At 41.1% G+C, this 22,235-nt stretch overlaps 1 protein-coding gene across 2 annotated transcripts in view; it reads right to left on the reverse strand.

The window, feature by feature from the left end:
* Positions 1-22,235, reverse strand: part of LOC126194920 (double-stranded RNA-binding protein Staufen homolog 2-like) — a 254,734-nt gene that overhangs the window by 36,326 nt on the left and 196,173 nt on the right. For both annotated transcript variants that reach the window (XM_049933299.1, XM_049933306.1), the window contains exon 14: positions 4,937-5,160. In XM_049933299.1, the coding sequence (XP_049789256.1) occupies positions 4,937-5,160 (224 nt within the window). The remainder of the gene's footprint in view (positions 1-4,936; positions 5,161-22,235) is intronic.

Here is a 22,235-nt window from a genome sequence, read left to right on the forward strand (position 1 = left end):
GTCTGTGCTGCAGCGTCAAGGGTAACCGCAGCAATCGTCTCCGAGCTGATAGTCCATGCTGCTGCAAACGTCGTCGAATTGTTCGTGCAGATGGTTGTTGTCTTGCAAACATCTGCATCTGCTGACTCAGGGATCGAGACATGGCTGCACGATCCGTTTCAGCCATGCGAATAAGATGCCTGTCATCTCGACTGCTAGTGATGCGAGGCCGTTGGGATCCAGCACGGCGTTCCGTGTTACCCTCCTGAACCCACCGATTCCATATTCTGCTAACATTCATTGGATCTCGAGCAACGCGAGCAGCAATGTCGCGATACGATAAACTGCAATCGCGATAGGCTACAATCCGACCTTTATCAAAGTCGGAAACGTGATGGTACGCATTTCTCCTCCTTACACGAGACATCACAGCAACGTTTCATCAGGCAACGCCGGTCAACTGCTGTTCGTGTGTGACAAATCGGTTGGAAACTTTCCTCGAGTCACCACGTTGTAGGTGTCTCGACCGGCGCCAGTCTTGTGTGAATGCTCTGAAAAGCTAATCATTTGCATATCACAGCATCTTCTTCCTGTCGATTAAATTTCGCGTCTGTAGCACGTTATCTTCGTGGTGTAGCAATTTTAATGGCCAGTAGTGTATAATTCACGAAGTACCAATATCAAATTCCTATTAGGCCTACTACAAGCAAAAAGCTTTATGTTAGGAAATAGTTTCACATTTCATTCATACGTACCAGTTTCTCAAGCATGAGATCGAAAAGTAGTATTACGAAATTTTTATATAAATTTGGAATTGTCTTATTCTTCCATAATTTGTGTGATATCCCCGTTTCTTCTCCTTCCTCGTTCTAACAAACAATCTGGTCATCACCAATTCTGTAACTATTCCTGCCACTGCACAAAATTTGTTCACCGATTAACTTCATTAACCTGGCCAGAATCATCGGTTTAGTTACCCCGTGATTATTCTGCAGTTAGGCGTTGTTACATATTCGTACAAAACGTTTTCTGCTTTGCTTCCAAAATAGAACTTATGTGGCTGCTAGCCAGGGACTGTAGAACTGGTCCTTACTAGTGTAGCGATCTGGCCAAAATTTTTCTGTCAAGTATACGAGTAGATAATACGTAATCTTTTTCCCTTGTTATTCCTGTAGTCATTTATTTCCATTCTGGTAGACTGAATCTATAGATTTTGCTAGTAATTATAACAACGCTGATAACCACATAAAACGACAGCGATTGGCATTCATCCGTTCAGCTTTACTCTGCTCAGCTCGTATAGCCCCATCCCCTTTTGTCTGTGGAAAGTTTATTTCTAGATGTGACGAGGATTCTTCTGACAGAGACAGCACTTACACCATGCACACATGCAAAAACATTAAAAAACCAACAGGGATGTGTTTCAAAATCATATAAATGATCGATAGATCAACGTGCACTGGATGCTAGGCGCTTTGTGAAACAAGTTTTTTTCCCTCGAGAATATGAATTTGGCGCCCCCTTTTCCCGGTAGCATCTAGCTGCTTGCTGCGACTGCTTGCAGAGCCAACAGCCACATTCCTGTAGCCAGAAGCGAAAGAATCTACTGCTGAAACGCAACTCTACAGTGCATGCGCATGAGCGCACTCGTAATTGCTAACACAAATCGAATGTAAACATTTGTGACTTCACGCTCATTGGAGGGAATATGCTGTTATGAAGTATTGCATTGTCCTTCTAAAGCCTTTGACACATTAGCTGTTGGCAGACGCTTGCATGAGGACTGTGTGTCATTGTTGTATATGGCATTTTTCCTTTACAATTTAAGTTATTTTCCTTTTTTCCCTCTAGTTTATGTTTTATTGTTGAAGTATTATTCTGCAGTAGTGGGATACACTAATATCCTTTCTTAGAGTAATGGTTCTTACGAGTCAAAATTACAAAAATTTAACTGAAAACTAAAACAATGAAAAGTTCCCGGGTTTTTCCCGGATAAAAAAATTCCCGGGCTTCTCCCGGATCTCCCGGTTCGTATACACACTGATTACTCCTGAAGAGACGTCAACTACAAATGTCCAGCGACACTTTACATGACAGCATAAATGGCTGGTTTTCTTGGCCCAATATTCTTCCAAGATGCTAGTCTACAAAGTTTGAAAGAAGCACAGTGGAATCTCATTAGTATGTCCCTCATTACCACTTTTTCCTGCATAGTATGTTCCATTTTTGAAGTCTCAAGAGCCAACTGCTTTAAATGCATGTTAAAATGACTCCTCGTATACTCTCCCTCGCCGTTTAGCAGTTCAAATTTGGCAGTATCGGCGGCACTGTTTGGCCGCTGCAACTTTTGCTGCCGGAAATGGTGGGAATAGAATGTCTGTGTCCACGAACTGCGGAAACCTGCAGAGAGACACTGCTATTCAGTGTCAGCCACTTTGCAAGTCATATAGATTATTTGCTATGGTGTTGCCATCTGTCAGTCCATGACAACTAATGAAGTCTTTCAGGAACAGAGGAAAGAGAGAGAAGAAGAAAGTGAAGGTGAATCAGAAACTTCGCTGGTTCCTGCAACACCAAAACATATTGAAGCAATGGACACATGTTACGCGTTATGAGTTGAGTTTTGAAGTTTATGAAGAAGTGATGAACGTAAGGACGGACACTGTATATTGCTATATTATACCGTATTTACTCGAATCTAAGCTGCACCTGAAAAATGAGACTCGAAATCAAGGAAAAAAAATTTCCCGAATCTACGCCGCACCTGAAATTTGAGACTCAAAAATCAAGGGGAGAGAAAAGTTTTAGGCCACATCTCCAAATCGAAACAAAGTTGGTCCATTGTAATATGAGACACAATTTAGGTTGAATGAATGACAATACAGCTACAGTAGTTTGGATCGACTCGTAAGCTTAGCAGTTACTGTTTACCAGGTAGCCATTGCTACCTGCCGCTCGCAGAATGGCTTGCTTTTGTGCGCACTACCGCCGCTTAACAATTTAAAAAAAAAAGAGAGGAATCATCTCATTAACGAAACAATTGCAAGTGACTGCTATTTGTTGTTACTTACACTCCTGTTTTTTTTTGATACTGATCAACAAGAACCACATAATAGACTGTGTATGATAGATGATGTTCTGAACGAGAGTTTAGCGAAAAATTTCCTCCTTTTGAAAATCTTTGCAGGCGCCTCTTTAGTACATTACATTCTGCACAGAAATTAGAGTCATCTTAGATTTAAAAATCTAGTCAATTGCCGTGCTTCACTTCTGACTGTATCACTATTAGGCATAAGAATAATATGAATATAAACATAACATGATATGTATATTCTTCCGCGTTTGCTGTTGTCTCACTCTAGTTTCGTAGTTTATTGGGCAGACAGGATTTAAATGAGATAGCAGCAAACACGGAACAATACATGGCAAAACGTTTATATTCGTATTATTCTTATGGTGAAGAGAATACTGCATGTGATTCACAATTCATAAAAGTTCCTATTAGCAACCATCTCTTCTCACAGGTAGGAAAAAATTCAGAGCATAGAGTTGGCCATATTGACAAACATCCCAGTCTTGCCAGTTGGATTTTCGTAGTACATTGAAATGCTGCTACATTCGAAGATGAACAATACGGAATTTGTATTTACTTCGTTGGATAATGTACAAAAATGCAGTGGTCAAAACTCGGGGCGGAGGAAAAAAGCTCGTCTTCCACCTTTCTTTTTTTATTTACTGACGCAGAGGTTTTGGTGCCAGTATTTGTCTTTGTGCCTACAAAGCATGCCTGTGTAGCGCTACATATATTCGACGGCAGAAGTTTGTTGTGGCGGCACCCCCCAACATTTTTTAGAACTTCCGCTTGCTTTGCACTCGATTCTAAGCCGCAGGCGGTTTTTTGGATTACAAAAACAGGAAAAAAAGTGCGGCTTAAATTCGAGTAAATACGGTAATCTAATTAGCCTAACAAGATGTAACACCAACATTTTGAAATGACAACGTCTATTCAGTTACCTGTAGTGATTTCACTACTGGAAATAAACTAAATGAACGATGTTAGTTTGTGTTGAGCACTGAAACAAAAATTGCCATTTTTAAGTATTTGTATTTTTTCAATATACATATTTAGTAGGTATTTTGGATGTTACAGGTTACACTCTAGCATCTGTATTCCAATTGACTGATGGCAAAAAGTGTACATATCTGATTATTTGTGTTAGCCAATGTCGCAGCATTTGTATTCTTGGTTTGATATTCTGAACATGTTCTCGAAAAGACACATTTTGAATTATAATTTATTGAAATACCAACTCTGGAATGTAGCATTATGAAATTGCATGTTACCTCATTTGAGACCCTTAATTCTGCAACAAATAACTGTAAAATTAAGTATTTTTTGGCAGTGCATTATCCTGCTTATGGTGTTCAAATCTGCAGTCCTCTCAAAAATATGCTAATGAGATTTCACTGAAGATCTTTTGGGAAAAGAAATTTAATACACCCAAAAATGCCACTGTAGTGATATGATCAAATTACCAATACCCAGTATTCTGACGGGTGATTTTGATACAAATGCACATGCTGAAAACAATTAAGCTGTCTCAAAATGTGAATATTAAAGATGTGGAGTTTAAAAATATACAACCTGAACTAACAATTTGATTCACCGAGTGCAAATGAATGGCACCAGCAACATATGACACATCTTCTTTATTTGCATATCCATGGTTAACACTTCTGTTATATGATGGGTGGCTTGGGTTCACATATTTCACACACAGTAGTGGCAGAATCTACATTGTGTATTGTAGTGTGACAAATAATTGGTTGTGTGCACCTACTTTAATATTTGTGTTAGACATTGGTATTGAGTGTAACAGCAAGTGGCTAGTATCGAGAAAAATTATAATTATAAATGCAAAAAATAAATCCAACACAACTCTTAAAAATTCTTTACCTTTGGAAAATCTGAGAACTGAACTTGGAAGCCAAGCAGTTGAGCAAGATACAGTAACTGATCTTTCGGCCGGACTCCTTGGCTTTGTGGTGTTGGTGGTTTCAAAGAAGTTGTCTGCACGTTTTTATGAGAGTGGGCTGATTTTGCCAGAGCCTCAGCAGTCGGTGAATTACCACCAATAAGCAATTCTTTTGCTATAGCTGCAGTGGTTTGTATGTTGACACCTGTTAAGATTAGAACTTCATTATTTTCAAGCAAAACTGTAAATCAAGCACATTAAACACAGAAATCTGTTAGATAGCATTACTTACAAATGAGAGAGTCACGCTCATAAAGACACTTCAGTTTCAATGCAGTGTCATTCTGCTGGAAAATATCTGCTAAGAAAATCAAATCGAGAAGATAATATGGCGGTCTGACACTAACACCACCAACAAAATAATTATTGCATTTATGTAGATTGTTCCAGAAACACACCAATCAGATAAGTTATTGCACTGTTAAACACACATTCAGGAGGGCAAGAGTGCAAATACTTCTTTCAGCCATGCAGTTTTAAGCTTTCCTAAATCAGTTCTCATGATTGCCAGGGTCGCTCCTGTGAAAAGTAAATGGCAGCTTTCATTTCTAATGCTTTGGAATTTGTGTCGTCAATAACGACCCTGTCACCAATGGGATGTTAAATTCTAATCCTTTTCCTGTCTTGTTTAAAAATACATGAACAAACAAAAACAAAAGAAATATTGTAGTAAAAATTGAGTAAAATAAACATGCCTTATTTACCAGAAACTTATTTATTTTAAAATTTTGAACCCTATAAACACTATGTGTGGGGGGATATTGTTTAAGACAAGTGGAAGAAGTTTATTTTTCAAAACCTTGAGTTCTTTTTATGTATGATGGACAAAATAAGAGCAGAACGGACAGTTTTGACTGTGGTACAAGATAAAACAGAACTGAGCAAAAATGACAATACAGCTGTACAACAAACCAACAAAATAACAAGCTTTAGGGAAGTAACACTGAAAATCGTCATAACAGCCTAGTACCCACACAAACATTGTTCAACTAGGAACCAAAGGAAACACATGGTCATGGTCAAATGGTGACAACAATAATAGTGTACTGGATGTAACTGCAAGTAATGAATACATCTGACAATCGAGAGCCTGGAGACCTACGTATGTTCTTATGAAGACATTGTCTCCGTCTGGTGCCACTGGAGTCGTACTGCGCATGCATAACAGAGCAAATGACTGCAGTCAATGATTTGGCTGCCCCTAGAGGTCGCCTTGGGTAGCTGTGGTCACACCACAACACACACTATGCTTGCCATAGTAACCTAACTCACATCAGCCATAGGTGTGAGAAGTTCTTAGTCTGTCCAGACCAGAGCACATGAATGAACAGCACACTGTCTGTGGATCCTGGGGTAACTGGTGGACAGGACCAGCAACAGGTGCCATCTAGGTGTCAGAGTCCATGAAAAGAGGTGCCTGTATGGGCAGCAATGATTGAGGACTGGAGAAGAGACACTCAGGTAATGAAGCCACAGATTCCATACCCATTTAACGGCAGAGCAAACTCGGTGCAATCATGTGCAGGAAGGAAACCCAATGTCAGTGTTGACAAAACCCCAACCACCAGGATAGAAGGCAATGGCCAGGCCTTTGCGACCCCAGGAGTGGCCAGGACCAAGGAAGAATGAGGTATCTCATCCATGGCCCGAGAGGGTGGCCCAATGCCCAGCCTGGAACACATTTGGTTCTGGTGGCAGATGACCATGCTGGCTGTGGATGACAGCCAGAAACTAATGAGGGCACCATTCAAAACACCTGACCCATACTCGTGCGTCGGGTACAAATATCAACGAAACAAGTGATACCGAGTGAAGCCTGCATGGCAGTAAGAGGGTGACCAGTGTCCACTGCTGAAGGCCGTGCAGGACCTTGGTGGGACTTTTGGCCCCATCTGGTGTTATTCTGTTAAGCTGGGAAATCTATGTGGTTGTGCATCTGCGTCTTGAACTTCGAGCAAGGCATTCAGCCTCTCTGTCCAACTGTGGTTGGAAGGCAGGCACCATGACATGGCAAAAGCCATTGTGTGTATGTAAGTCCTTGAAAGAGTGCACCATGAATTTTTTGAAACCAGGGTGCAAGGCAAGCCTTCTACGGAGAATATCTTTTACAGGGTCTTGACAGTTGTGTCTGCTTCAGAGATGGATAACGAGAAAACACATCAATAGACAATAACCAGAAAGGGTCCCAAAAAGGATGGGCAAAATCAATATGGACTGTTTTCCATGGATGTGAAGGGGCTGGCCATGGTGAAAAAATAGTTTGCAGTGCTGCCTGCTGACAAAAACACTCGAACAGCTGCAGTAGGCAGTGACAAGGGATTCCACCTCCCGATCAATGTCTGGCCGAAACACACGGCACACACCAACAATTCTGTGTGACATTCGCCAGTGACCATGCTTTTATAAGCGGATGTCCTCCCACTGCAGAGCTGCTGGAAGCACAACATGAGGAGTAAACTTCTGTCAACAGAAAAATAAATGCTATCCAACAGGGAGAGGTAATGACGCAATGCATAAAAATTCTGAAGCTGGTCTAAAGCCTGACTTGGTGGACTTTTAGGCCACACCTGTTGTATCATGTGTACTACATGCAGGAGCGCCGGATCCACCACCACAGCGGAAACAGTATGGGAATTGGCGATGAGGAAACCACCTGCCGTATGCATCGCCTCCGTATCCAGTTCAAAAGAAAGTACTTCCGCCTGGTCGAATGAGGGGTCGAGGCCTATGGGAAGCCATGACAGAGCATGGACATTCGCATTTTGCGACACGAGATAATTGTACTAGGACATGAACAGAGCCCAAAACTGAAGACAAAGAGTAGCTCTGTCTGGTAAGGATACTGACGGGCTAAACAGGGAAACCAAGGGTTTAAGGTAGGAATAAAACTAAACTTTGTAACATACAAAATCAAATTACATTTTTAAGGTGTAGACAAAAGCAAAAGCTGCTTTTTTTTCACATGAGAACAATGTTCCTGAGCTGAGTTACCATTTTTGAAGCAAAGGCAACAGGCTGTTGGGGCCATCTGAATGGCGGTGGGCCAGGACCCCCACCACTGTACTCAAGACATTTTTTTTGGCCAGGACCACATGCTTGCCAGGTTGAATAGTTGCAAGACACAGTGCGGAGTGAAGATTATCCTTAAGCTGCACAAAAGCATGCTCACAAGCTGCAGATGAAACAAAGGAGCATGTTTTGGCTGCAACGGATACAAGGGGTGGATAACAGTAACCAAACTGGGAATGAACTTGTTATAGTATTCCACCTACCTGTGGAATGCCTGAAGTCCTCATAGATTAGACCAAAAAAGCTGTAATGGCGGTGACACATTGTTCCGATGGGTGCCTGTCCTGGCGGGTAATTTCATGACCCAAATAAACAAAGGAAGACTACCTCCATGGTAGAACCCATCACAGCAATAGCATCAAGTTAATGCACCGAGGGGCAACTGGCGCAACTTATTTAAAAAAATATTGAAAGATGGCAAGCACACTAGCAACCCCAAACATCAGATGTTGATACTTAAAGAAGCTGAAAGGCGTATTACCTAGAAGCAATAGTTCTGATGCCTCGTGTAATGGAGTCTGAAGACAGGCTTTGGTCAAGTCGATTCTTGAAAAGAATTGACCCCAGCCAGAAAATCTGCTGTGTGCAGTAGGGGGTACATGCATATGACTGCCTGTGCATTTATAGTGACCTTGAAGTCCTCGCAGCATTGAAGTTGACCTGGCAGCTTCTTTGTGGCTACTAAGGGCATAGCCCATTCACTTGAGAAAATGCGTCTAATCACTCCCAATGATGTTGAGCGATCTAGCTCGTCTTGGTCACATAAAGCTACTGGCACTGGTCAGCAGCAGGAAGAAATGAGGCTGGAGTTATGTGTGCTGTGAAATTGTTTGCAAAACCCAGCCATGGGAAAAACAGATAAAAAAGCTCAGAACCCAAGGAATTCAATTCGGATAAGATATTTGGTATTACAGCAGATGCACCTCATCTTTAACAAAAAAACAAAAATAGTAAAAGCATCAAACCCCAACAAATTTCCAGCACTTGCATCATTAACCGCAAAGTACGTAAGGGAATGGGAAATTAACTTGTAAACTGTGTCGAGTGCAAATTGGTCAGAATAGGAATCTGCTGTTTGTTATAGATTACCAACTGCTGCTCGACACATGCCAATGGTGGGGACACGAGCCTGGCATATGTCTGGGAGTTGAGTAGGGACACAGCAGCTCCCCGTCAACTCGGAGGCAAAATAGCTGATCCACCACCAACACTTCTATGAAAAGTTTCTTCTTTCCTGAAGACAACGGCGAACACAATGACGAGGTACTATTAAATTGGCATCCATTGATTCCTGCAATGACTCTTTAGGGGGTAGAGATAGACATACTGCCATTATGTGACCTTTTTTCCTTTTTTATGTTTATGGCAAGACGCCCACTGCTAGAGGCAGGCAGCCAGTTCATTCTTCATAAAACAAGAGGGGTACAAAGGAAATGGCATTTGCTGCCCCTGCTGCTGTAAATGTGTGTGTCTGCATTGGGCCAGTTGGCTTGTCTGTACTGCAGCTACCTCTTCTCCCAATAGCATGGTAGGCTCCGTGTGCCATGGCTGCGCCCTGTCAACAACTGTGACACCACACAAAACCTCCAGTTGGCAGCATGTGGCCTCAAATGTCTGTGCAATATTCAAAATGTCTTGCAAACAGGGAACTCAAACTGAAGGGCACATTGATGCAACTCCTTATCTGGGGCTGAATGAATGACTGCATTGTGGGCCACTGTGTCTGCGTAAGTCTCTTGAGGCTTAGCCTTGAAAGACAGAAACTTGCGACTGAGGCTGTGAAGCTCAGTCGCCCAAGCTCAAAACTACTGTTACAGCTGTTTATGACATTGGTAGAATTTGCCACGAATAGCAATCACGAGTGCAATGACAGGAGGACAGCAAACGACATATATCGTCAAAAGAAAGCAACACTAGCTCCTGCAGAGGAGCTAATTGGCACAGTAAGTGATTCATACAAGGGGGTATTATCGTACCACAATAACAACAGAGTCTTATAGATCTCCTTGTCAAACACTTCGAACGCCAACAAATGTTGGCAAAGCCGCTTCTCATAAGAGTCCCAGTCTTCCATGGATTCTTCTTAGTGGGGCGGCACAGTGGTGGGTGAAAATTGGTGGCATAGTCTGGGTCAACACAGCCAACAACTGTTCCAACAACGTTGTGTTCATCTGCTGTTGTTGCAGGAGTGACTGGAGTAGAGCCATATATATATATATATATATATATATATATATATATATATATATATATATATATATAAAAAGATGATGTGACTTACCAAATGAAAGTGCTGGCAGGTCGACAGACACACAAACGAACACAAACGAACACAAACATACACACAAAATTCAAGCTTTTGCAACAAACTGTTGCCTCATCAGGAAAGAGGGAAGGAGAGGGAAAGACGAAAGGATGTGGGTTTTAAGGGAGAAGGTAAGGAGTCATTCCAATCCCGGGAGCGGAAAGACCTACCTTAGGGGGAAAAAAGGACGGGTATACACTCGCACACACACACATATCCATCCACACATATACAGACACAAGCAGACATCTCACAAGCAGACATGTTTAAAGACATCTCTGCCCAAACTCTTTGTCTTTAAACATGTCTGCTTGTGAGATGTCTGCTTGTGTCTGTATATGTGTGGATGGATATGTGTGTGTGTGCGAGTGTATACCCGTCCTTTTTTCCCCCTAAGGTAGGTCTTTCCGCTCCCGGGACTGGAATGACTCCTTACCTTCTCCCTTAAAACCCACATCCTTTCGTCTTTCCCTCTCCTTCCCTCTTTCCTGATGAGGCAACAGTTTGTTGCGAAAGCTTGAATTTTGTGTGTATGTTTGTGTTCGTTTGTGTGTCTGTCGACCTGCCAGCACTTTCATTTGGTAAGTCACATCATCTTTTTTTTAGATATATTTTTCCTACGTGGAATGTTTCCCTCTATTATATAAAAAGAAAGATGATGAGACTTACCAAACAAAAGCGCTGGCAGGTCGATAGACACACAAACAAACACAAATATACACACAAAATTCAAGCTTTCGCAACAAACTGTTGCCTCATCAGGAAAGAGGGAAGGAGAGGGAAAGACGAAAGGATGTGGGTTTTAAGGGAGAGGGTAAGGAGTCATTCCAATCCCGGGAGCGGAAAGACTTACCTTAGAGGGAAAAAAGGACAGGTATACACTCGCACACACACACATATCCATCCACACATACAGACACAAGCAGACATATTTAAAGACGAAGAGTTTGGGCCACGTGGAATGTTTCCCTCTGTTATATATATATATATATATGACAAAGGCCTTGTTGGCTGAAAGCTCATTTTCCGACAGTCTTTTTGTTGTGCTTATCTTCGACTCAGCACCTCCACTATGTGGTAAGTAGCAACTACCCTTTTCATAATACTGTATGATTTATTAGGTCACAGAGTGACAACAAGATTGCACTGGATGTAGTAACAAGTACATCTGACAACTGAGAGCCAGAGGCCCGTGTGTGGCCCTATAAAGACACTCTCTCCACATGGTGTCGCAGGAATCATGCTGCACACATCCATTGGAACAGGTGACTGGAATGTCTCTGGCAGCTGCAAGAGGTAGCTGTGGGAGCACTGTGTGAATGTCAGCGTGTACTACATTTGCCGTAGTGGCCCAACTCACACCCTCTGCTGGTGGTAGGTGTAGTAACCGTCAGGCTACTACAAACGTTATACAGGGTTCTTTCTTTCAAGGTTACGGAAGAAGAATGCACAGAAATTACAAGACACTTAGAAAAATGAAACATTCCAACGGATAAAACATATCTCCCAGTTCTGATTTGTAACACATGCTGTGTTGTAGTTGAAGAGTACACCGCTATGAGCCAGGCCCATCAGAATGTTTAGACAAACCATCCACTCTGTACTGTCACATCAAAATAGTTTGTTGACCCAATAAACAGATTTCCACAACAAGCTGCTGTTGTTGCATACGCATTGCATGTACATACTGCGATTTGCTGTGTCACAAGCAGTGTCCATATGTGAGTTACAAACTTGGAGAGATGTTCTATCCACTAATGTATGTGTGTTTTCTATACGTTTTGCAGTTTTCATACAGTCGTCTTTTGAAATCTCAGAGGTACTTATGAATAAAATTGAATTACATGAAAGCAGAAAGATAAAGGTTCAATGTACCATTGGCAAAGAGGTCATTAAAGATGGTGCACAAGCTTGAATCGGAGAAATGTGGCAAAAGAAACTGGCCAAATTCTTTATAAAGGAAGCACTATAGCATTTGAATTGAATATCAGAGATAAAATATGGCAAGTTAAAGAGCATCTGTAAATTGTACAGAAAGCAGACTGCAGTTATGGGTTGAAGGACATGAAACGGAAGCAATAGTTGAGAAGGGAGTGAGGAAAGGTTGAAGCCTATTCCCCTTGATGTAGAAGTTCAGAAAGGAAATGAAAATTCAGAGAGAAGAAATAATCATCATTGAATGTCTGTAGAAGGATACAGGATGACTATTCTAATTTCTGTTTGGTGTGATGAATGGCAGTTTGCTCTAATAGTAGAAAAATGTAGGTTAATGCACATGGCTATGAAACACAACCCCATAATATTCAAATATAATATTAGTGGTGTGGGTAACACTCATAAGTGACAGAAATGGAACAAGCACGTAGGCACAGTGGTAGAGAAGGTGAACAGTCAACTTCACTTTACTGGAAGAATTTTAGGAATGTGTGGTTCACGTGTAAAGGAGACCCTGTATAGGAACTAATGTGACCCATTCTGGAACATTGTTTGAGTTTAGGGGATCCCCGCCAGGTTAGATTAAAGGAAAACATAAAGGTAATTCGGATGTGTGCTGCCAGTTTGATTAATAAGCAAATATTACAGAGATGCTCCGTGGACTCAAATGAGAATCCCTAGAATCTTTTTTTGCAAACCCTATTAAGAAGGTTTAGAAAACTGCATTTGCGGCAGATCACAGAATAATTCTACTGCCACCAAGGTACATTTCACTTAAGGACCACAAAGACACGATAAGTTAGGACTCATATGGATGCATATACGTAGTCATTTTTCCCTTGCTCCATTTGAGGCTGGAACAGGAAAGGAAATGACTAGTGGGAGTACAACGTATCTCCTGTGTGCAGTATAGGGTGGCTTGCTGATTATGTATGTAGATGTAGATGAAAAAGGTTAGGCTAGGCGCAAATTGAGACGCGTATAGCACGTGTGACGTGACACGACACTACAGCGCGACACGCACGTGCCGCACGAGTCGCGCGGGTGCAGTGTATATTGCAACGCATACGCCATACTTCGCACGCGCCGACTGGCGACGCTCTGCGCTGACAGAATCGAAGTTCGCGCATCCTGTTATCTTTCTCAAACGATTCTAGAGACACTATTCACTGAAAACATTTGATTTTTGCCGTACTTGTAGCGTTATGTGTCAGCTTCGTGGCAAAGTGCCCATCATCTCACTAATGACCATTCTTATTGTGATGTACACATTTTAGTAAGACACTACGCAAAACTCAAAAAGTTTTCAACGAAAATTAGGGGTCGCTATGATCTTGCGTTTGGTGCATATAACACCATGTGTTGCTGCGTATCAAATTTGGCTAACATGTTGAATTTTTGTTTAGACTTGAGAGGAGGTCTCTATTTGTCTCCGATCTCGAGAAAATGGATCACACGTAGCGCGCTCACTTCCGATCTCACGCCCATGAGAATGAAATTCTCGCAACATCTCTCATATCTCCTAAACCGCTCGAGACAACGACACGAAAGTTTGCCGAATGAAAGCACACAAGGAGAAGAGTGTTTGCCAATTCTTAAACACATGGAACTTTTTTATCTATGGCGATATATCAGTACTTATACTTCCCTTTTTATTTATTTCACTCCAGTGACTGTAATTTTTTAAGAGTTATCAACAGCTAGCGAAACAAGAGCTTCATAGTATGAAAATAATCATCAAATATCTTCTTTTATGTTACTGCAAACCGACACTATGAGGTTTTTCGTAAGCTATTGAGCTCTGTGATTGCCAATTACTTGTTTAATGACGCACTCCGTTTCGGAATTCTGTCGCAATAGCTGCCATTAGATGTGTGTGGCAAATTACACTGTGACAAAGGAAATACAATTAAACCAGTCACCAAGAGAAATGTGGCCGTTACTCACAAACGGTGATGCTTCTTCGAATGAGGAAAGGTTAACAACTCACACAAAAATAGATTGCCAATTCTGTTGGAATTTTGGTGGAATCCCTGTAACCCATCGTATTTTTAACACTGAGCGACTGGAATGGAAACTTACCAAAGGATTTTATTCCTTCTCTTCATATGAGCAGTACTAAAATAATGACGAGCGGTCCTTCAGGCGGAATGATAGGCATATGCCAGATACTGGTTACTCACCTACGGCTTGCCAAACTGACAATGTGTGATCGCGAATAAAATAGTTGTTATTGAGAAAAATAAACAATTGATCCGTCACACAACACAATGGTCAGTGTATTGTCAGCAGCAGAGGATAATGCGCGCGACAGCAATACACAAGCTAGCAATGTGTGCCTTGTGAGTTGAAGTTCGAAAATATTGTCATGAAAGTAGATCTGCTTTCGTCAGCAGTACACTTCAACAAATTAAATATATCTAATCATAACACTCTTTTAGGATATTCCTACTTTCGTAATAATACCGACCATTTTCTTCATTTGTGTACCTGTTGTATAATTAGTTTATTAATGCTGATAATGTGCATGTCGAGAGGCATGAAAGGGAAGCAGTGGTTGGGAAGGGAGTGAGACAGGCTTGTAGCCTCTCCCTGATGTTATTCAATCTGCATATTGAGCAAGCAGTGAAGGAAACAAAAGAAAAATTCGGTGTAGGAATTAAAATCCATGGAGAAGAAATAAAAACTTTGAGGTTCGCCGATGACATTGTAATTCTGTCAGAGACAGCAAAGGACCTGGAAGAGCAGCTGAACGGAATGGACAGTGTCTTGAAAGGAGGATACAAGATGAACATCAACAAAACCAAAACGAGGATAATGGAATGTAGTCGAATTAAATCGGGTGATGCTGCGGGAATTAGATTTGGAAATGAGACGCTTAAAGTAGTAAATGTGTTTTGCTATTTGGGGAGCAAAATAACTGATGATGGTCGAAGTAGAGAGGATATAAAATGTAGACTGGCAATGGCAAGGAAAGCGTTTCTGAAGAAGAGAAATTTGTTAACATCGAGTATAGATTTAAATGTCAGGATGTCGATTCTGAAAGTATTTATATGGAGTGTAGCCTTGTATGGAAGTGAAACGTGGACGATAAATAGTTTGGACAAGAAGAGAATAGAAGCTTTCGAAATGTGGTGCTACAGAAGAATGCTGAAGATTAGATGGGCAGATCACATAACTAATGGGGAGGTATTGAATAGAATTTGAGAGAAGAGGAGTTTGTGGCACAACTTGACTAGAAGAAGGGATCGGTTGGTAGGGCACATTCTGAGGCATCAAGGGATCACCAATTTAGTATTGGAGGGAAGCGTAGAGGGTAAAAATCGTAGTGGGAGACCAAGAGATGAATACACTAAGCAGATTCAGAAGGATGTAGGTTGCAATAGGTACTGGGAGATGAAGAAGCCTGCACAGGATAGAGCAGCACGGAGAGCTGCATCCAACCAGTCTCTGGACTGAAGACCACAACAACAACAACAACAATGTGCATGCAACAATTGAAATGCTTTTTCTCATCACGGCAAACCAATTAAAACATTGTTATTTGGGACTGCTTTTCGACTGTTTCTAGCTTGCAGTGGAAATGTGTTGTTCACATTCATGTAGTACAGTGTGTCATATTACATTGATATCCAAATAATCAAAGTGACACTTCTATACTTCCGATCTTGGACGCTTTTTACCAGGACCACAAAGGGATCACACCTGTGCAGATTATCCCTTTCTAAATTTTTGTAACAGATCATACAGATACACCAACATACTAGGCAGCGAGAAGATAACCTTGTTTTACTTTCCTGCCTTGCTTCTTAATCACTTGATTTTATACTATTCCTTGCTTCCTTATTCACTACCCTCTGTCCCTTCTTGCGATCTGAAAACAAAATGGCTCTGAGGACTATGGGACTTAACTGCTAAGGTCATCAGTCGCCTAAAACTTAGAACTACTCAAACCTAACTAACCTAAGGACATCACACACATCCATGCCCGAGGCAGGATTCGAACCTGCGACCGTAGCGGTCGCATGGTTCCAGACTGTAGCGTCTAGAACCGTTAGGCCATCCTGGCCGACCGATCTGAGAATATCGCGAAAGCATATGATACAATTCCAGCGGCCAGCGGCTCATCAGTTACTGAAGTATGTATTTTTCTTGACAGAAGAAAACCAAAACAAAACTATACAGATATAAATAACAGAAAAGTATAATGTACAAACAAAGAAAGCTGAAGCATTTAAATGGCGAAAAACGAAACACTATCCAAAGGAATTAAATTTAGTACACAGTAAGGCAAAATTTATCGTATGGGCAATACTGCCACTGCTCATATGCACCGTTCCGATGTGAGCATATGGCCAGGCTACTTTTCTGCTCCTCGCCTCTAATTTCGCACGGTGCTAGCGAGGCATGCGCGACGTGCGGCACGAGAAACTGAGCCACAACCGCAACACCGCGCGACCTGGCGCAGGCGCGTGTCGCGTCGCAATTTGCGCGGTCCTATTTGAACCTGTGATGTTACAAAAACACGCGCTGCGGTGTCGCGTCACACGAGTCTCAATTTGCGCCTAGCCTTATATGGTGAATAACAACATAAGTGAAACATGAGCAATGGAATGAAGATGAGTTAAATCTGCGGATGGTGCAGGAACTGGATTAACAAATGAGACAATAAAAGTATTAGATGAGTTTTGCTATTTATGCTGTAAGATATCTGAAGTAGAGAGCATATAAAATGCAGACTGGTAACAGTGAGAAAAGCATTTCTGAAAAAGAGACATTTGTTAACATCATATATATATTTAAATGTTAGGCAGTCTTTTCTGGTGTTATTTGCCTGGAGTGTAGCTTCGTGTAGAAGGAACTTGGACAAGAAATATGACTAGAATAGAAGCTATTGAATGTGGTGTTCAGAAGAATGTCAAAGGTTAGATGGGTAGATTGGACTGTTACTGAAGAAGTATCGACTCAAATTCTAGACAATAGATATTTATGGCCCAACTTCACTAAAAGAAGGGACTGGCTTATTCGAAGTACCCTGAGGCAATACATAATTGTCAGGTTGGTAATGGATAGATGCTAGTGAAGTTTTTTTTTAATGGGGAGGGGGGACACTGGGAATATTAAAGCGAGATCAAGGCTTGACTACAGACAGTTTACTATGTGATTAAAAGTACCCGGACACCTGGATGAAAATGACTTACAGGTTCGTGACACCCTCCATTGGTAATGCTGGAATTCAATATGATATTGGCCCACCCTTATCCTCGATGACAGCTTCCACTCTCACAGTTATACATTCAATTAGGTGCTGGAAGGTTTCTTGAGGAATGACAGCCCATTCTTCGCAGAGTTCTGCAGTGAGGAGAGGTATCGATGTTGGTCGGTGATGTCTGGCATGAAGACGGCATTCCGAAACATCCCAAAGGTGTTCTATACGATCCACATCAGGACTCTGTGCAGACCAGTCCATTACAGGGATGTTATTGTCATGTAACTACTCTGCCACAGGCCATGCATTGTGAACAGGTGCTCGATCGTGTTGAAAAAGGCAATTGCCATCCTCGAATTACTCTTCAACAGTGGGAAGCAAGAAGGTGCTTAAAATGTCAACGTAGGGCTGTGCTGTGATAGTGCAAAGTGAAACAACAAGAGGAGCAAGCCCCGCCAAGAAAATCGCGACCACACCATAACACCACCGGCTCTGAATTTTACTGTTGGCACTACACACAGTGCCAAATGACGTTCACCGGGCATTCACCATTCCTATACCCAGCCATCGAATTGCCACATTGTGTACCGTGATTCATCACTCCACGCAACATTTTTCCACTGTTCCATCGTCCAATGTTTATGCTCCTTACACCATGCGAAGTGTCGTTTGGCATTTACCGGTGTCACGTGTGGCTTATGAGCGGCCGCTTGACCACGAAATCAAAGTTTTCTCACCTCCCGCCTAATTGTCATAGTACTTGCAGTTGATACTGATGCAGTTTGGAATTCCTGTGTGATGGTCTGGGTAGATGTCTGCCTATTACACATTATGACCCTCTTCAACTGTCGGAGGTCTTGGTTAGTCAACAGACGAGGTCGGCCTGTAAGCTTTTGTGCTGTATGTGTCCTTTCACATTTCCACTTCACTATCATATCGGAAACAGTTGAGTCAGGGATGCTTAGGAGTGTGGAAATCTTGGGTACAGACATATGACACAAATGAAACCCAATCACCTGACCATGTTCGAAGTCCGTGAGTTCTGTGGAGCACCCCATTCTGCTCTCTCATAATGTGTAATGAGTACAGAGGTCGCTGATTTGGAGTACCTGGCAATAGGTGGCAGCACAATGCACCAAATATGAAAAACATATGTTTTTGGAAGTGTCCGAATTCTTTTGATCACATAGTGTAGATTTAAATGTACACTACAGTAGGTATGCAGACATGAGAAGGCTTGCAAAGGATGGACTAGTGTGGAGACCTGCATCCAACCAGTCTTCAGTCTGAAGATGATAACAGTTAGAGAGAAAGACATTATATATATATATATATATATATATATATATATATATATATATATATATGTATATATATATATATATGGGAACAATTAAATACCAAACACCACCTACAGCACAGGGTTAGCAAACAACAACTAAAACTAGATTTGCACTCAGCAGACCAGACATTTGTTTCCAAATGAATTAATTGCAACTTGTTGTAGGTTGGCACCTGAGACACGATGCCGCTGGTCCGGTTAAATATTATGCAGACATTCCTCATAAGAGGAAATATTCACTGCCCCAAATTGTATCCCACTGGAACGAGTGACATTTTTTCACAAATACTTCTAACACGTACTACTATGTTCACCATTGTACAATTTCTCCTTACTGGACACAATGCTATTGAGTTGTGTTGGCTGCATACTCCTCATTCCAGTTGCATATCTGATATGACATTTCATTGGTTTTTACTGTATTCATGCACAATTACTGTGATACTTAGTACTTTATTCATCTTCAGCCACATTAAGTACATTTATTGAAAAAATCAGCAACCAGTTTCAGGCATCTAGTGTCCTTCATCCGAATATTATAATTGTATTATTAGTGAGCATCAAAAATAAGCAGGTCTATACAGTACAATACTGAAATCATATGGATCATAGTACATTTACAAATATGGCATGTACTTCTCACATCATGTTCTTATACCATATTTTAATATGGACTATGAACCATACTAGTTCCATACTATGCTGCATATACCTGCTTATTTTTGATGCTCACTAATAATGAGATAATTATAATATTCTGACGAAGGACACTGTGTGCCTGAAACTAGTAAAGAAATAAAATTTCTTTTGTTCAAGGGTAACTGATTTTTTTAACGATCTTAACCGTTTTAAGTCAGAGACCATTTTATGCATTCTGCGTAAGTGGCTACTGTGATGTCATTTTTGCTGCACATTTTGAGTTTAATTTCTGTGTAGCCTTACATTTTACTGATGCAGTCTCATTGGTGTATGCAGAAGGTAATTTGTTAGTCTTTGTGTGGTATTAGAAATTGCTTTTCAATTATTAGTAGGACTGCAAAATATTGAGGCAAGAGCGAGGCTCCAGATTTTGAAGATGTGGAAAATAGTGGGAATGGGGAACAACATATTCCTCACATTTGTTTCACTGTTGTGAAATTAGCTAATAAGTTGAGGGAACCACTAAATGTCATTAGTTTTGACAGACAGTACAATTTAACTGCTTGATATTGTAAGGGTAGTGTTTGTGGTAACAACATGACATTGTCCAAGGTGTCAAAGAAATGCACAATTGACTTTTATATGTGGTGCTGTGCAAAAGACAATTTGATGTGGTCTATTTATACAGGAATGTGGTTTGAGGAATCAAGGCTTCCTATTTGGCTTGCTGCTTACGAGACAGAAACATATCGCAAAACTGTTATAGACTGGTATTCATTATCTGGGAAGTTTGTTCAGATTTTGTTATGAGAAGGAGCAAAATAGGTAGGCCAGGTGTTGTTATAGAAATTGATGAATTGCAATTTGCAAGGGGGTGGGGGGTGGGGGGGTGGGGGTGGGGGGAGAGAGAGAGAGAGAGAGAGAGAGAGAGAGAGAGAGAGAGAGAAGGGAGGGGATAAGGAGGGCATGATGCTGTTGGACATTGGGTGTGTGGGACCATTGTTTCAGGGAATCACTCTTTTCCACACATGATTTGTAAGGTAATTAAAGATAAGGCGGCTTGTACTCTGTTTCAGTTAGCAAAAACTTATATAGCAGATGGGTCAATCATAATGTCAGATGGGTGGGCTAGGTATAAGGGGTTAGACAAAATTGGATACATGCATCTTGCTGTAAAGCATTCCATTGAATTTAGGGACAAAAAAACAGGGGTCTGTTCAAACACAATAAAAGGGTATTGGGGGGAAATAAAAATTATTACTGGGCGAGGGAAAAGTAGAATTTCCGTACTACAAAGTCATTTATATGAATAATGTCTGGAGGGAGAATGTTTCACAAACTCGGTGCTTGCCTGAAGAAAGAGAGTTAAGTTTCTGTTTTGGAATGGAGGTGCATTTTTGTTTTGTTTTTTCTTTCCTTAAATTTTAATTTTTGCAATTACGTTTGTTTGTTAATTCTGTTTCATGTTTGGTTTTGAAGTATTAGATATATTTTTAAAAATAGTTCATAGGTAGCTGTGATTTCTTGGAAGTTAACCTACCGGGAATGCTAATCTGTTACTGGCAAGTACTGACGTGTACTCTGTTAGTGTGAATTTCATTTCTTTACTAATTTTGTCTAACAGTGACTTGATGTGTGGTGGTTCTTGCATTGTATGCTGATATTAGCAACTATTTGATGTTGGTGTTAGCAAATTTGTAGATAGCAACTGAGTACAAGTCGAGGAGGAGGTAGAGTGAAAAGAGATGTGTATTTTTTGAAATTATGGAATAAGTTCTGAATTTCCGAGAGAATGGCTACCTGGTGAGTCAACAGAACAGCTTAATGTCATGATAATGGAATGGTTCAGACATAGGTCTAGGCTAGGATGGAATGTGACAATATGGATGTGAGTTAGCGAAGCCAACAAATCGTACAATGGAAAAGATGTCTGTGGTGACAAATGGATCTGTAGTGGAACATTAGGTGCAGGTTAGGTTGGACTGCAGAAATTTTGGGTTATGAGCTGACGAAGCCAACTGATGCGACAGCAGGAAAGTTTTCCATGGCGATAGGCCACTCTGTAGCATAGCCTGAGATCTAGGTTAGGTTGGAATGCAACAGTTCAGCTGTGAAATGGTGAAGCCAACAAATCTGCAGAGGAAAAATTTTCTTTAGTGATTGACTTTTCTGCAGCGTAGCCTGAGGTCTAGGTTAGGTTGGAATAAACAGTTTGGTTGTGAGTTAGCAAAGCCAAATAATGTGACAGTGGAATAGATTTCAATGGTGATACACTAATTGTTAGTGTAGCCCGAGGTGTCAATCAGGTTGGAATGCAACAGTTTGGTTTTGAGTTGGCAAATCCAACAAACGTGAATACGGAAAAGATTTCTGTGGTGACAGATTGATCTATAGTGTAAACTGTAGTCTAGGTTAGGTTGGAATTGAACGGTTAAACTTTCTGTGGCGACAGACCAAAATGTAGCGCAGCCTGAGATCTAAGTTAGGTTACAATTCAACAGTTTTCTCGTTGAAGACAAGAAAACTACATGTGTTAAAGAGAATCACCTGCAGTGTAGCAAGAGATTTGTGTTAGGTGTAATGTGCAACTTTCGTTGAGGTGTCAAACGAAACAAATGCCAGCACGAATGGAGGGCGTCTCGTTAATCAGAAAAATATGTCGTTATATATAATACTCTTTGCAATATTCTATTTATATTTACAACTTAGCCAAATATTTGG

Source organism: Schistocerca nitens, chromosome 1 (genome assembly GCF_023898315.1).
Source record: "Schistocerca nitens isolate TAMUIC-IGC-003100 chromosome 1, iqSchNite1.1, whole genome shotgun sequence".
In the NCBI taxonomy this organism is placed as follows: domain Eukaryota; kingdom Metazoa; phylum Arthropoda; class Insecta; order Orthoptera; family Acrididae; genus Schistocerca; species Schistocerca nitens.